Here is a 15,164-nt window from a genome sequence, read left to right as displayed (position 1 = left end):
TGTGATGGCACCATAAATGCTGAAAGGTACATCCAGGTTTTGGAGCAACACATGCTGTCATCTAAGCAACGTCTTTTGCAGGGACGCCCCTGCTTATTTCAGCAAGACTATGCCAAGCCACATTCTGCACGTGTTACAACAGCGTGGCTTCATAGTAAAAGAGTGCGGGTACTAGACTGGCCTGCCTGCAGTCCAGACCTGTTGCACATTGAAAATGTGTGGTGCATTATGAAGTGCAAAGTACAACAACGGAGACCTTGGACTGTTGAACAACTGAAGCCGTACATCAAGCAAGAATGGGAAAGAATTCCACCTACAAAGCTTCAAGCTTTCATGGATCCAAGATGGCTCCACGTGAAGGCGCCCTGGTATTTTGGTGCTCCCTGTTTTGTCTGTTTTTGTGCGTAAATTATGTGTCATCGTGCTCTTACACCCACGAGGAGCTTCTAAACATCAGATGATCAACACCCACGGACATTACGCCAGTTTTTTTAGTGCCTGCAGCTGAACTGGTTCACTTTTTGGCCAAAAGAGTGAGACGCCGGCGGAGAGGAAAACGAGCTGGAGCTCTCCTGCGCCTCAGACAAAGGGGCACGCGCACGCCCCTACCTGGGATATTTCTCTCCACCGTCCGCTCACTCGGCAACAAGATGGATGAGCTGGCACTGCTGATGAAGAAGAATAGAGATTTCTCCTCATCTTGTGTACTGTGCTTCAAGGAGACATGGTTAAATGCACAGACACCGGACTGCGCGCTCCAACTAGAGGGATTCCAACTCCTCCGCGCAGACAGTGACCGAGCACTGGAAAAACAAGAGGTGTAGGACTCTGCTTCTATGCCTGGTGCTCCGATGTGACTGATCTCCCAACACTGCTCTCCCTCTCTGGAATATCTCCTCATAAACTGCAGGCCGTTCTACTCTCCACGTGAGTTTAACTCCTTCATACTTTGCTCCGTGTATATTCCACCGAGCGCGGACGTGCACGAGGCCGAGAGCGCGCTCTCGGATCAGATTATGAGCGTGGAGAGAGACTTTCCGGACTCCCTTGTTATAACTCTCGGTGATTTTAACAAAGGGAATCTCAGTCAGGAATTACCAAAATACAAACAGTTTGTTAAATGCCCGACCAGAGAAGGGAGCACGTTAGATCATTGTCACACGACAGTGAGTGGCGCCTACAGCGCGGTGGCCCGTGCAGCTTTGGGACTCTCAGACAACGTGATGGTCCTCTTGATCCCCGCGTACAGACAGAGACTAAACTCTCCAAACCTGTTGGGAGGACATCTAAAGTGTGGAGCAATGAAGCTGTAGAGGAGCTACGCGCTTGGGCACTACGGATTGGGATATGTTTGAGGCTTTAAAAGACAGTCTAGATGACTACACGGACACTGTGACGTCATATATTCATTTCTGTGAAGACAGCATCATCCCACAGCGTACCAGGGTGAGATATAACAACGACAAGCCCTGGTTCACACCTAAACTGCAGCACCTCCGTCGGCAGAAAAAGGTGGCTTTCAGAGGAGACAGAGACAGTTATAGAGGTGCAAAGTACAGATTTAGCAAGGAGGTGGCAAAGGCTAAATCCATGTACAGTTCACGTCTGCAGCAAAGGTTCTCTGCCAATGACTCGGCCTCTGTGTGGAGGGGGTTGAAAGAGATAACCAACTACAAGCCCAAAGCACCTTGTTCTATTGACGACCTGAAGCTGGCCAACGACCTGAACGTCTTCTATTCACGTTTTGAAGTCATGGACTCACACCCCCCCACACAACTGGATATTCAAACACTCTGGACCTCTCCCCTCTCACCGCTGCCCCTCCCGCTGCCCTCTCGGTTCAAGAGGAGGATGTGAGAAGACATTTCATAAGGCTGAATCCACGTAAGGCCCCGGGCCCAGACTGTGTCTCTCCTGCCACCCTGAGACACTGCGCTGATGAGCTGGCCCCAGTCTTCACGGGGATCTTCAACAGCTCCCTGGAGTCATGCCATGTTCCAGTCTGTTTCAAGTCCTCCATCACTGTTCCAGTCCCCAAGAAACCACGCATCACTGGACTTAATGACTACAGGCCTGTGGCTCTCACGTCTGTAGTCATGAAGACCTTCGAACGCCTGATTTTATCCCACCTGAAGTCCATCACCGACCCCCTCCTGGACCCCCTGCAGTTTGCCTACAGAGCCAACAGGTCTGTAGATGACGCCATAAACCTGGCCCTGCACTCCATCCTGCAGCACCTGGACTCCCCAGGAACCTACGCTAGGATCCCGTTTGTGGACTTCAGCTCTGCATTCAAACTATCCTTCCGGCTTTGTTCCAAGACAAGCTTTCTCTGCTCCACGTGCCCGACTCCACCTGCAGGTGGATCACAGACTTCCTGACGGACCAGAGTCAGCGTGTGAGGCTGGGAAAGAATGTCTCGAACACTCGGGCTCTCAGCACAGGATCTCCACAGGGCTGTGTCCTTTCCCCTCTGCTCTTCTCCCTGTACACTAACTGCTGCACCTCCAGCCATGACTCCGTAAAGCTCATCAAGTTTGCGGACGACACCACCCTCATTGGACTCATTTCGGATGGGGATGAGTCTGCCTACAGGAGGGTGGTGGACCGGCTGGTGACCTGGTGCAGCAGCAACAACTTGGAGCTCAACACCCAGAAAACAGTGGAGATGATCGTGGACTTCAGGAAAGCCACAGCCCCCCTGCCCTCACCAACAGCCCGATCACCACTGTGGACTGTCACCGCTTCCTCAGCACCACCATCACCCAGGACCTCAAGTGGGAGTCAACCATCAGCTCATACGGTCCATCTGGACCAGAACCTCCCGCCATAAGAATAGTTTCTTCCCCTCTGCCGTTAAACTCATGAACACTTCATAACTCAGTCATCTTAACCTTAACTCTGTCACCTTATCATTTTATCACAGGTCACTTTAGACAATGTACTCTGGTTTTTAATTGCACTCCTCCCACTGCACTGTTGTTCTGTTTGTGTCGTTGTACATAGCCTTTCAAATTTCTATTTCATATCTTATATTTTATCTTATTTTAGCACATATTTTATCTTAGCATTTTATATTGCTCTCTGTTTAATGTTGCACCATTATACCAAAGCAAATTCCTAGTCTGTGAATCCTGTTCATTGGCAATGGCAATAAACTTCTTCTGAGTTCTGAGTTCAACAATTAGTGTCCTCAGTTCCCAAACACTTAATGAGTGTTGCTAGAAGGAAAGGTGATGTAACACAGTGGTAAACATACCACTGTCCCAGCATTTTTGAAACATGTTGCAGGCATCCATTTCAAAATGAGCAAATATTTGCACAAAACAATAAAGTTGATCAGTTTGAACATTAAATATCTTGTCTTTGTGGTGTATTCCATTGCATATAGGTTGAAGAGGATTTGCAAATCATTGTATTGTTTTTTATTTACATTTTACACAACGTACCAACTTCCTTGGAATTGGGGTTGTAGACCAAGCTCCAAGTGTAATTTCTGTACTTCCACAGTAGCATGCCCCCGGACATCCCTCGGTGACCCTTTTCATGGACCAAAAAAATAAAAATAAAAATCCCTGTCGAATGCTGTTTCTGAACCCTCCCAGACCATGATTCAGCAAGGTGAAGCAAAGTTTCACTTTTTTTTTTTAGCCACAGACATTTCAAATGTTCTCACAGCAAGAAGGTCATGGGATCGATTCCCACCTGTGGCCTTTCTGTGTGGAGTTTGCACGTTCTCCCCAAGTTTATGTTGGTTCCACCTTCCTTACATGGGTGCTCCAGCTTCCCCCCAATATCCAGAGACATGCAGGTTCACACGGCAAGATAATTAGGCTGATATCAGACCCGATCTTCCCCTTCTGACAATCTTAAGGATGCCACGATAATCGTGATGGCGCTAAAGATAATCTTATCAGATATTCCTGGTGTGTGTGGTGCTCTAAACTGCTCGGAAGGACGTTAGGAGACGCAGCCTGCTGAATGTGATATGCAGCCAATCAGAAAGCGAGGTGAAGGACGTACGGAGCGGAAAATAAAATCAAAACGGCTGTTCTGACTTACCAGAAAGTCCGGTGGTCGCGCTGTCTCCACTCCTTTAAAGAACGCCTTTTCTTTTTGTATTTTTTTTCCCTCTGTTTTAAATAGTCCACAAAGTATCTCCGTTTGTTTACTCTGAAGCCACGTTTAATCGAGAGATTTTGTGAGATTTCCTGTCTGAGCTGGGAATGTTCGTGTGTGAAATCTGTGTGTGGTGGTGTTGTCCTTACTGTGTGGCTGAACACCACACACTGTATGACCAAAACTGTCAGATCTATGATTTTTTTATCTTCATGTGTATGGTCTCTCAGATTTTGGAAACCTAAAGATAATTTTAAAATCCTGTCGTGTGAACCAGGCCTTAGGTGAATTGGAAACTTTATAAATTGTCCATGTCTCCCTGGTAAAAGGGATATTGATCTCAATGGGACTAACATGGTTAAATAAAGGTAAAAATAAGAACTTGTCATCATAATGTCACAGCATCACATTCAAGATTGTTCTCTGTGGTGTATTTTGCAGTAAAATATACACCAAAATGCAGGAAATGGCACCTAAGAAGTCACACCTTACTCTTTCGCAAATCCATGCCTTCCCTCCTCCCCCTTTACAAAATCCTAGATCTGCTACTATCCACAGGGAACCCACGTGAACACAGGGAGAACAAGCAAACTCCACACAGAAAGGCTCAAGTGTGATGTGAATTTGGGACTCTCTCTCTCGCTCAACATTTTCCATATATCCCAGCTTTTTCTGATTTGAAGTTGTAGTAGTCATCCCACATACCTCGTTTCCATGTTTCTGTAGAAACTCGATTTCCTGTTGTGTGAAGGTTGTCATAGAGATGGACTTCACTCTGTGAGGTGGATTGAGACCTCGTCTGTGGACAGAAATGGAAACTGGGGTCAATTCAGTTTTATGATGTTACGCATGTGAACTTCATCTGAAAATATTCTAAATCCCACTTTTCAGGTCAAAGGGTTTTAATTAACAACAGGCCTACTAGCTGCTATGTGAAATTGAGGTGAGAAAGACAGCAGGGAAAAAGAAAGAAGTAATGAAAAATAAATAGGATGAAAATAGTTCACTGAACTTCCACTGGCTGGACCAAATAAAATCTTACGTATATAACCAAGCTGTTTCCCTGGGATGAAAGAGGTTAAAACAAAAAAAGCTGAAACCCAAAATTACTGGGGGGGGGGGGGGGGGGGGCGGGGGCATGCCCCTCCAGAAAATGTTTGAATTCTAGAAGCTCTGAGATGCAATCTGGGGCTATTCCAGACAATAAATTGCAGTGAGTGCAGCAAGCATTTTGGTGAGAAAAAAACCCAATGTTCCTTATTCAAAATCACTCCTCTAGTACCACTGTCACAAGAATTTACAAATATATCTTTTCAACATAAAGTAAGAGAAACTAATCATACCTGTAAAGTAATGCACAGGACAATCAATATGATAAACAATGTAACTGATTAAGGGAGCAGAGCTAATAATAATAATGGCATTTATTGTCATTGTACATTCAGGCATTAAAGCAAAAAAGATCTTCTGATTGATTTTTTTTTTAAACAGCCAAATCAAACTGTTCACCATCTACCTTTTTATAGAAATCCTTTTGTGATCATGTCCTGGTGTTTAAGGTAAAACAAGGTGGAGACAGCTAAGAAAACAGCAAATTGTTATCCTGCTGAACAAGATTTTATTTCACTCATGAACACTACTGCTCTTTTCTAATGCAGTGTCATATCAGACACATAAGTAAGTTCAGGTCAAAAAATGTCGATGGACTCTGAGTGCCAAAGAGGAGGGTGTGTATGTGTGTGTGTGGGGGGGGGGGCTCACCTGGGAAAAATCTTTTGAAAATGAGGCACCAAATGATACATTTTGAAAATCACAATTTTAGGTAAGAATAGAACAAAGAAAGTCCATATTTGGTCACAAAATTTTGTATTTTACACATTTCCGCAGAGTGAGGGGTCATGGTAGCAGGAAAAAAAATATATACTAATTTCCATTCCAACAACTTTCCATTCATGGCATAGAAGTGAAGCCACAGCAAGGACACAATTATACAAAACTTGAAAGTGCACAGTAAAGTAACTGAACACAACTCAATTAAACTTATTTGCACAGATATTCAATAGTAGAGTAAATTTGTCATTCATAGCTGTGTAGATTCAAATCACTGAGGTTCTAGAAGATATGAGGTAAAATAGTCAGTTTTACGAGTGCATGCCAGTGCTGCTTCATCATGTATCAGTGAGAATGAAACAGCTCATCAGGGGTTCCCAAGTTCGGTCCTCGAGATCTACCTTCCTGACACTCTTAGTTGTCTCTCTGCTCCAACACATCTGACTCCAATGAAAGGCTCGTTAGTAGGCTTTTAATGAGCCTTTCATTGGATTCAGGTGTGTTGGAGCAGGGAGACAACTATAAGAGCGTCAGGAAGGTAGATCTCGAGGACCGAACTTCGGAACCCCTGGCTTAGATTGAACTAAGCTATTATTGAGCCTACAGGACACTTAAATCAACACTCAGAATTTAACTGTTTCATGTTTTCCATCAGTTTACAGCAATCGATTGGAGCAAAACAAAATAATTTATTTATTTATTTATTTATTTTTTGTACAAAGAACTGAACATGAGCAGGATCAGTGTAGAAAAAAAACCTGTTAAAACCATGAAAAATTCAAGAGAAAAAGCACAAAGCTGATCTGAATTAAAAACTTTTTCAAGTCTTTAAAAAAGAAAGAGAGAGAGAAGATGAGGATGTCCAAATGGTCTGTTGAAAAGGTAACAAGAATAATTTCAAAACCCTTTATGGATAAATGTATTCATCCTCACTTATCAAAATTCATGCAGGTCCTGATCATAGAGTGTATCAGCACACACTCGTTATTAAAACAGCTTTTTTGAGACGTGTTGCAGGCATCCATTTCAAAATGAGCAAATATTTGCACAAAAACAATAAAGTTTATCAGTTTGAAAATTAAATATCTTGTCTTTGTGGTGTATTCTATTGAATATAGGTTGAAGAGGATTTGCAAATCACTGCATTCTGTTTTTATTTACATTTGTTACAATGTTTAGTTATTCCTCGGCCTCCTTTAGCAGTAATGGTACTTGTAATAAGTGTAGCTTATTCGTAGCTTTGGAGGCCAGGCTGGGCGAATTGGAGACTCGGCTCCGCACCTTGGAAAATCCTACAGCTAGCCAGGCCCCTGTAGTCGGTGCGGACCAAGGTAGCTTAGCCGCCGTTAGTTTCCCTCTGGCAGATTCCGAGCAGCCGGGAAAGCAGGCCGACTGGGTGACTGTGAGGAGGAAGCGTAGTTCTAAACAGAAGCCCCGTGTACACCACCAACCCGTTCACATTTCTAACCGTTTTTCCCCACTCAACGACACACCCGCCGAGGATCAAACTCTGGTTATTGGTGACTCTGTTTTGAGAAATGTGAAGTTAGCGACACCAGCAACCATAGTCAATTGTCTTCCGGGGGCCAGAGCAGGCGACATTGAAGGAAATTTGAAACTGCTGGCTAAGGCTAAGCGTAAATTTGGTAAGATTGTAATTCACGTCGGCAGTAATGACACCCGGTTACGCCAATCGGAGGTCACTAAAATTAACATTAAATCGGTGTGTAACTTTGCAAAAACAATGTCGGACTCTGTAGTTTTCTCTGGGCCCCTCCCCAATCGGACCGGGAGTGACATGTTTAGCCGCATGTTCTCCTTGAATTGCTGGCTGTCTGAGTGGTGTCCAAAAAATGAGGTGGGCTTCATAGATAATTGGCAAAGCTTCTGGGGAAAACCTGGTCTTGTTAGGAGAGATGGCATCCATCCCACTTTGGATGGAGCAGCTCTCATTTATAGAAATCTGGCCAATTTTATTAAACCCTCCAAACCGTGACTATCCAGGGTTGGGACCAGGAAGCAGAGTTGTAGTCTTACACACCTCTCTGCAGCTTCTCTCCCCCTGCCATCCCCTCATTACCACATCCCCGTAGAGACGGTGCCTGCTCCCAGACCACCAATAACCAGCAAAAATCTATTTAAGCATAAAAATTCAAAAAGAAAAAATAATATAGCACCTTCAACTGCACCACAGACTAAAACAGTTAAATGTGGTCTATTAAACATTAGGTCTCTCTCTTCTAAGTCCCTGTTAGTAAATGATATAATAATTGATCAACATATTGATTTATTCTGCCTTACAGAAACCTGGTTACAGCAGGATGAATATGTTAGTTTAAATGAGTCAACACCCCCGAGCCACACTAACTGTCAGAATGCTCGTAGCACGGGCCGGGGCGGAGGATTAGCAGCAATCTTCCATTCCAGCTTATTAATTAATCAAAAACCCAGACAGAGCTTTAATTCATTTGAAAGCTTGACTCTTAGTCTTGTCCATCCAAATTGGAAGTCCCAAAAACCAGTTTTATTTGTTATTGTCTATCGTCCACCTGGTCGTTACTGTGAGTTTCTCTGTGAATTTTCAGACCTTTTGTCTGACTTAGTGCTTAGCTCAGATAAGATCATTATAGTGGGCGATTTTAACATCCACACAGATCATGAGAATGACAGCCTCAACACTGCATTTAATCTATTATTAGACTCTATTGGCTTTGCTCAAAATGTAAATGAGTCCACCCACCACTTTAATCATATCTTAGATCTTGTTCTGACTTATGGTATGGAAATAGAGGACTTAACAGTATTCCCTGAAAACTCCCTTCTGTCTGATCGTTTCTTAATAACATTTACATTTACTCTGATGGACTACCCAGCAGTGGGGAATAGGTTTCATTACACTAGAAGTCTTTCAGAAAGCGCTGTAACTAGGTTTAAGGATATGATTCCTTCTTTATGTTCTCTGATTGCCATATACCAACACAGTGCAGAGTAGCTACCTAAACTCTGTAAGTGAGATAGAGTATCTCGTCAATAGTTTTACATCCTCATTGAAGACAACTTTGGATGCTGTAGCTCCTCTGAAAAAGAGAGCTTTAAATCAGAAGTGCCTGACTCCGTGGTATAACTCACAAACTCGTAGCTTAAAGCAGATAACCCGTACGTTGGAGAGGAAATGGCGTCTCACTAATTTAGAAGATCTTCACTTAGCCTGGAAAAAGAGTCTGTTGCTCTATAAAAAAGCCCTCCGTAAAGCTAGGACATCTTTCTACTCATCACTAATTGAAGAAAATAAGAACAACCCCAGGTTTCTTTTCAGCACTGTAGCCAGGCTGACAAAGAGTCAGAGCTCTATTGAGCTGAGTATTCCATTAACTTTAACTAGTAATGACTTCATGACTTTCTTTGCTAACAAAATTTTAGTTATTAGAGAAAAAATTACTCATAACCATCCCAAAGACGTATCGTTATCTTTGGCTGCTTTCAGTGATGCCGGTATTTGGTTAGACTCTTTCTCTCAGATTGTTCTGTCTGAGTTATTTTCATTAGTTACTTCATCCAAACCATCAACATGTCTATTAGACCCCATTCCTACCAGGCTGCTCAAGGAAGCCCTACCATTATTTAATGCTTCGATCTTAAATATGATCAATCTATCTTTGTTAGTTGGCTATGTACCACAGGCTTTTAAGGTGGCAGTAATTAAACCATTACTTAAAAAGCCATCACTTGACCCAGCTATCTTAGCTAATTATAGGCCAATCTCCAACCTTCCTTTTCTCTCAAAAATTCTTGAAAGGGTAGTTGTAAAACAGCTAACTGATCATTTGCAGAGGAATGGTCTATTTGAAGAGTTTCAGTCAGGTTTTAGAATTCATCATAGTACAGAAACAGCATTAGTGAAGGTTACAAATGATCTTCTTATGGCCTCGGACAGTGGACTCATCTCTGTGCTTGTTCTGTTAGACCTCAGTGCTGCTTTTGATACTGTTGACCATAAAATTTTATTACAGAGATTAGAGCATGCCATAGGTATTAAAGGCACTGCGCTGCGGTGGTTTGAATCATATTTGTCTAATGGATTACAATTTGTTCATGTAAATGGGGAATCTTCTTCACAGACTAAAGTTAATTATGGAGTTCCACAAGGTTCTGTGCTAGGACCAATTTTATTCACTTTATACATGCTTCCCTTAGGTAGTATTATTAGACGGTATTGCTTAAATTTTCATTGTTACGCAGATGATACCCAGCTTTATCTATCCATGAAGCCAGAGGACACACACCAATTAGCTAAACTGCAGGATTGTCTTACAGACATAAAGACATGGATGACCTCTAATTTCCTGCTTTTAAACTCAGATAAAACTGAAGTTATTGTACTTGGCCCCACAAATCTTAGAAACATGGTGTCTAACCAGATCCTTACTCTGGATGGCATTACCCTGACCTCTAGTAATACTGTGAGAAATCTTGGAGTCATTTTTGATCAGGATATGTCATTCAAAGCGCATATTAAACAAATATGTAGGACTGCTTTTTTGCATTTATGCAATATCTCTAAAATTAGAAAGGTCTTGTCTCAGAGTGATGCTGAAAAACTAATTCATGCATTTACTTCCTCTAGGCTGGACTATTGTAATTCATTATTATCAGGTTGTCCTAAAAGTTCCCTAAAAAGCCTTCAGTTAATTCAAAATGCTGCAGCTAGAGTACTGACGGGGACTAGAAGGAGAGAGCATATCTCACCCATATTGGCCTCTCTTCATTGGCTTCCTGTTAATTCTAGAATAGAATTTAAAATTCTTCTTCTTACTTATAAGGTTTTGAATAATCAGGTCCCATCTTATCTTAGGGACCTCGTAGTACCATATCACCCCAATAGAGCGCTTCGCTCTCAGACTGCAGGCTTACTTGTAGTTCCTAGGGTTTGTAAGAGTAGAATGGGAGGCAGATCCTTCAGCTTTCAGGCTCCTCTCCTGTGGAACCAGCTCCCAATTCAGATCAGGGAGACAGACACCCTCTCTACTTTTAAGATTAGGCTTAAAACTTTCCTTTTTGCTAAAGCTTATAGTTAGGGCTGGATCAGGTGACCCTGAACCATCCCTTAGTTATGCTGCTATAGACGTAGACTGCTGGGGGGTTCCCATGATGCACTGTTTCTTTCTCTTTTTGCTCTGTATGCACCACTCTGCATTTAATCATTAGTGATCGATCTCTGCTCCCCTCCACAGCATGTCTTTTTCCTGGTTCTCTCCCTCAGCCCCAACCAGTCCCAGCAGAAGACTGCCCCTCCCTGAGCCTGGTTCTGCTGGAGGTTTCTTCCTGTTAAAAGGGAGTTTTTCCTTCCCACTGTAGCCAAGTGCTTGCTCACAGGGGGTCGTTTTGACCGTTGGGGTTTTACATAATTATTGTATGGCCTTGCCTTACAATATAAAGTGCCTTGGGGCAACTGTTGTGATTTGGTGCTATATTAAAAAAAATTGATTGATTGACATTTCACACAACGTCCCAACTTCATTGGAATTGGGGTTGTATGAGCATAGATCGCACATATACTGACATCATTTGAACTTTACTTTGCAGACCAAGCATTCAACACAGTCAAATCTATTCCATATGAAATCAGACCAAAGAATAAATCCGATGCAGGCCAGGAAAACAAAAATAACCCAGAAACGTTTGCCACAGAAGTAAATACCTGGATTTCTGGAAATTCCTGGAAAAGCACCACTGTGAAACAGGTCTTGGGTCTAGTTATTCTTTTGGCACATTCAGAATTGACTGGAAATGTATTAAAGTAAAGCAGAATAAAATAAAATAATTAAAGATTTGTAATGTTTTTAATCTATTGTAAGAGCCACAACTTGAGCCAAACTAACTGAAATATGATGCACACTTCATATTGTGTTATATTTTATGTCATTTTCATTACAAATTACTAAAAATAATGTTTAAAATGTTGAAAACACATTCATATTAGATGGACATGACAAGTCATGATTAGTCATCTTCATAAACATGCAGCCGTTAAACACAAACATGGTTCAGTATGCTTTGGCTTTTAGGTTTGTAGTTTACAAGAAAAAAAAAACAATTCCATTTATTCTTCCAAACATTCTAAAGAGTGCATGCTGGTGTCCACTCCACTGGTCTTAGATCTATGCTCAAACACACAGTAGGCTGACCTCCCACCACCACCACCACCATCATCCTCCTGCACGCAGGAGATGAAGGAACAGACTCTGTGACTTACTGACAGCAGTGAGGAGAATGAAAGGAAAACAGAGACGTTATTCTAAAATGATTTTTGAACATCTTGAATGCGTGGGATGTCCCACACATTCTCGAAAGCATGTCACTCCCGGAACACTCGTGTCCTATGGACGTTGTGTCCCAGGGATGTGGTACATTTGAAATCTTGTGTCTAAACCGTCATGATTCTGCATCAGGACAGTGCAAACCACCCCAGGATTTTTCACACCATAGCACAGCACTGGAGGGAACTTAGCAGGGCATAGACAAGCATCGCAGCAAAGTATTGGAGGAGGGTCCAGGGGCATCCTTCCAAGAAAATTTCTAACATTTTGGAAACACTATTTCCTGCATTTTGAAGGCCACTTTGTGTTTCTAACTAGAACGTTAAATAACGCGAGATGTATTTCAAAAAAGAAAAAGGGAAAAACAAACAAACAAACAAAAAAAAACAGAAAAGCCTCAGCATAGGGGATACAAATAACGTGCTGGCGAGAACCGTGTGTGTGTGTATATACACACATACACACACACACTTGGGGGTGTAGTTATAACCTGCACAAGGCTGATTAATTATTCTGTGCACAGTTTTCCAAGATGTACTTAAGCAGTAAGCCTATATAAAATAAGTTGTAATAAACTGCCAAAAGCCCCAGTTACGAGCTTACAGGATATTCCTAGAGCAGTGGCCCCAAACAGTGTACCATAATGGTTCAACAGGGTGTAGGTTTTCACTACAACAGAAAATAGCAACAGCTTATTTGAAGGATTAACACCAGTTTGAATGAAAGAGGAATTCAGCAAAATCATCTGGTCTAAGGACAGGAGTCTATGAGGGTAAATAAAAAAAAATAAATAAAAATTGGCCTCACCCAAAATACGTCACAGTTGAAATAGTGTTCTTGCATTATTTTATTATACTTTTGTTCTGGCGCCATGCTATTGGCCTGTACTTGCACTGCTTTATTGGTATTGTATTCTTGTATTTTTTATATTGTATTTTTATATTTTTATATTTTTAATTATATTTAGGGTATTTTTATCGGTTTTTATGTGTTACGTGATTGTTATGAATGGTGTGACTCACTGCCAAAACAAATTTACCTTTGGTACAAATAAAGTAACCTTGAACCTTGAACCTTATTTTTCAACATAGTTCCTTAACTTCAATGCACTTGGTTCAGTATTGCTCAAGCTTCACTATCTCTTCGTGGAAAGTCAAATCTTGGCACTCCAGATACTTTTGTTTCCGGGTGTGGCAGAGAGTGTTTTATAGTATCTCAATCTCAATTTATTTATAAAGCACTTTAAAATCAATACCAAAGACCAAGGCGCTGTAAACAACAAGAACAGGCAAGTTAAAATAGATAAAAATAAATAAATAAATAAACCACAGTTAAAACCAGAAACACTAAAAAAAAAAATAAACAAACAACGTGTCAAACTGCATTAAAAGCCAAAGAGAAGAAATGTGTTTTAATAGAAGATTTAAAAGCAGAGAGAGAATCAGCCTGCCTAATGTGCAAAGGAAGATCATTCCACAGTTTTGGGGCAACGACTGAAACTTTACCCTCACAATCCAACAGTCTATGTAACACTTAAATTATTTACTGTTGCCCCTTGCAGAACTTGTTCCAAACCCGACTCATTACATGTAATCACTTAATTAGCCAAATAAGTCCCTAAGTGTTACACATAACAGGTGTAATCTGTATCTGTTACAAATCACATGCAGTCTATCCACCTACATCTGGGTAAATCTGGCTATAGTGTAATATGACCACAGAAAGATCAAAAGTAGTAAGTCCCTTCGGCTGCTCCCTTGTTTGCACTCAGGGTCGCCACAGCAAATCGAAGGTGGACCTGCATGTTGAATTGGCACAGGTTTTATGCCAGGTGCCCTTCCTGATGCAACTCCACATTACATGGAGAAATGTGGCTGGGGTGGGATTTGAACCCGGAGTCTTCTGAACTGAAACCAAGCACATTAACCACTTGGCCACCACCCCCGGCACCACAGAAAGATCAAACATGATATAAATCAAATCTTTATATAAATAGCAACTGCTGATGGACCAACGTGTCAGGGATTTACACGTGGCTTCACCCAACCAGTCACAGTCATGCTCAAAAGTTTACATACCCTGGCAAAATTCTTGTTTTTTGGCCATTTTTCAGAGAATATGAACAATAACACTAAAACATTTTTTTTTCATTCATGGTTCATGGTTGGGTGAAGCAATTTATTGTCAAACAACTGTGTTTACTCTTTTTTTTTTTTAACTCTTTTTTAAATCATAATGACAAGAGAAACTACCCGAATGACCCTGATCAAAAGTTTACATACTCCTACTTCTACATTCTACTTACAATACCCCATAATGACATCATGAAAAAATATTGTGGATTGCCCCCTTTAACATCAGTGACAGCTTGGAGTCTTTTGTGGTCGTTGTGGACGAGGCTCTCTGATGGTAAAGCTGCCATTAAATATGTCTTGGATTTTATTTACATCAATTACGAAGAAATACAAACAGCATGGCACTCTATGGTACATCTGCATGGAGTAGACAGTTCTAAACTGAGCGACTGTGGGAGAAATATTGCACTGATCCAAACAAAGCTCTCCACATCACCAAATAAAGTACATAATATGGTGAGCCTACTGGACTTCTAAATTGCCAGCATGGCCAACACAAAAATAACCTTAAAAATTCTAATAGTACTACTAGCAAAAACTATGGTTTCTGTCCTTCCCTGATGAAAGGACCACTTGAGCTGCACCGTGTATTATTATCATTATCAGAGGCGTTACACATCGCGTGCTGCAGCCTTCTTTATAAAGACGTTAAATTACACATGCCACTGCCCAGCAGGAAAAAATAATCACTGAAGGACATCTGTAGTAAAGCAAGTCCCTTAAACGTCTCCCTTGTTTCATCACAGTAGATCAGAGGTGGACC

General features: G+C 41.7%; 1 protein-coding gene across 3 annotated transcripts in view; it reads right to left on the bottom strand.

Annotated features, from left to right (window-relative positions):
* The window catches only part of agfg1a (ArfGAP with FG repeats 1a), an 83,054-nt gene that overhangs the window by 55,549 nt on the left and 12,341 nt on the right, over positions 1-15,164 (bottom strand). For all 3 annotated transcript variants that reach the window (XM_034168139.1, XM_034168140.1, XM_034168141.1), the window contains exon 2: positions 4,825-4,918. In XM_034168139.1, the coding sequence (XP_034024030.1) occupies positions 4,825-4,918 (94 nt within the window). The remainder of the gene's footprint in view (positions 1-4,824; positions 4,919-15,164) is intronic.

The sequence above is a fragment of the Thalassophryne amazonica genome, chromosome 4, assembly GCF_902500255.1.
Source record: "Thalassophryne amazonica chromosome 4, fThaAma1.1, whole genome shotgun sequence".
Taxonomy (NCBI): domain Eukaryota; kingdom Metazoa; phylum Chordata; class Actinopteri; order Batrachoidiformes; family Batrachoididae; genus Thalassophryne; species Thalassophryne amazonica.
The sequence above is the reverse complement of the archived record's forward strand: the minus strand, read 5'-3'. Positions and strand labels throughout refer to the sequence as shown.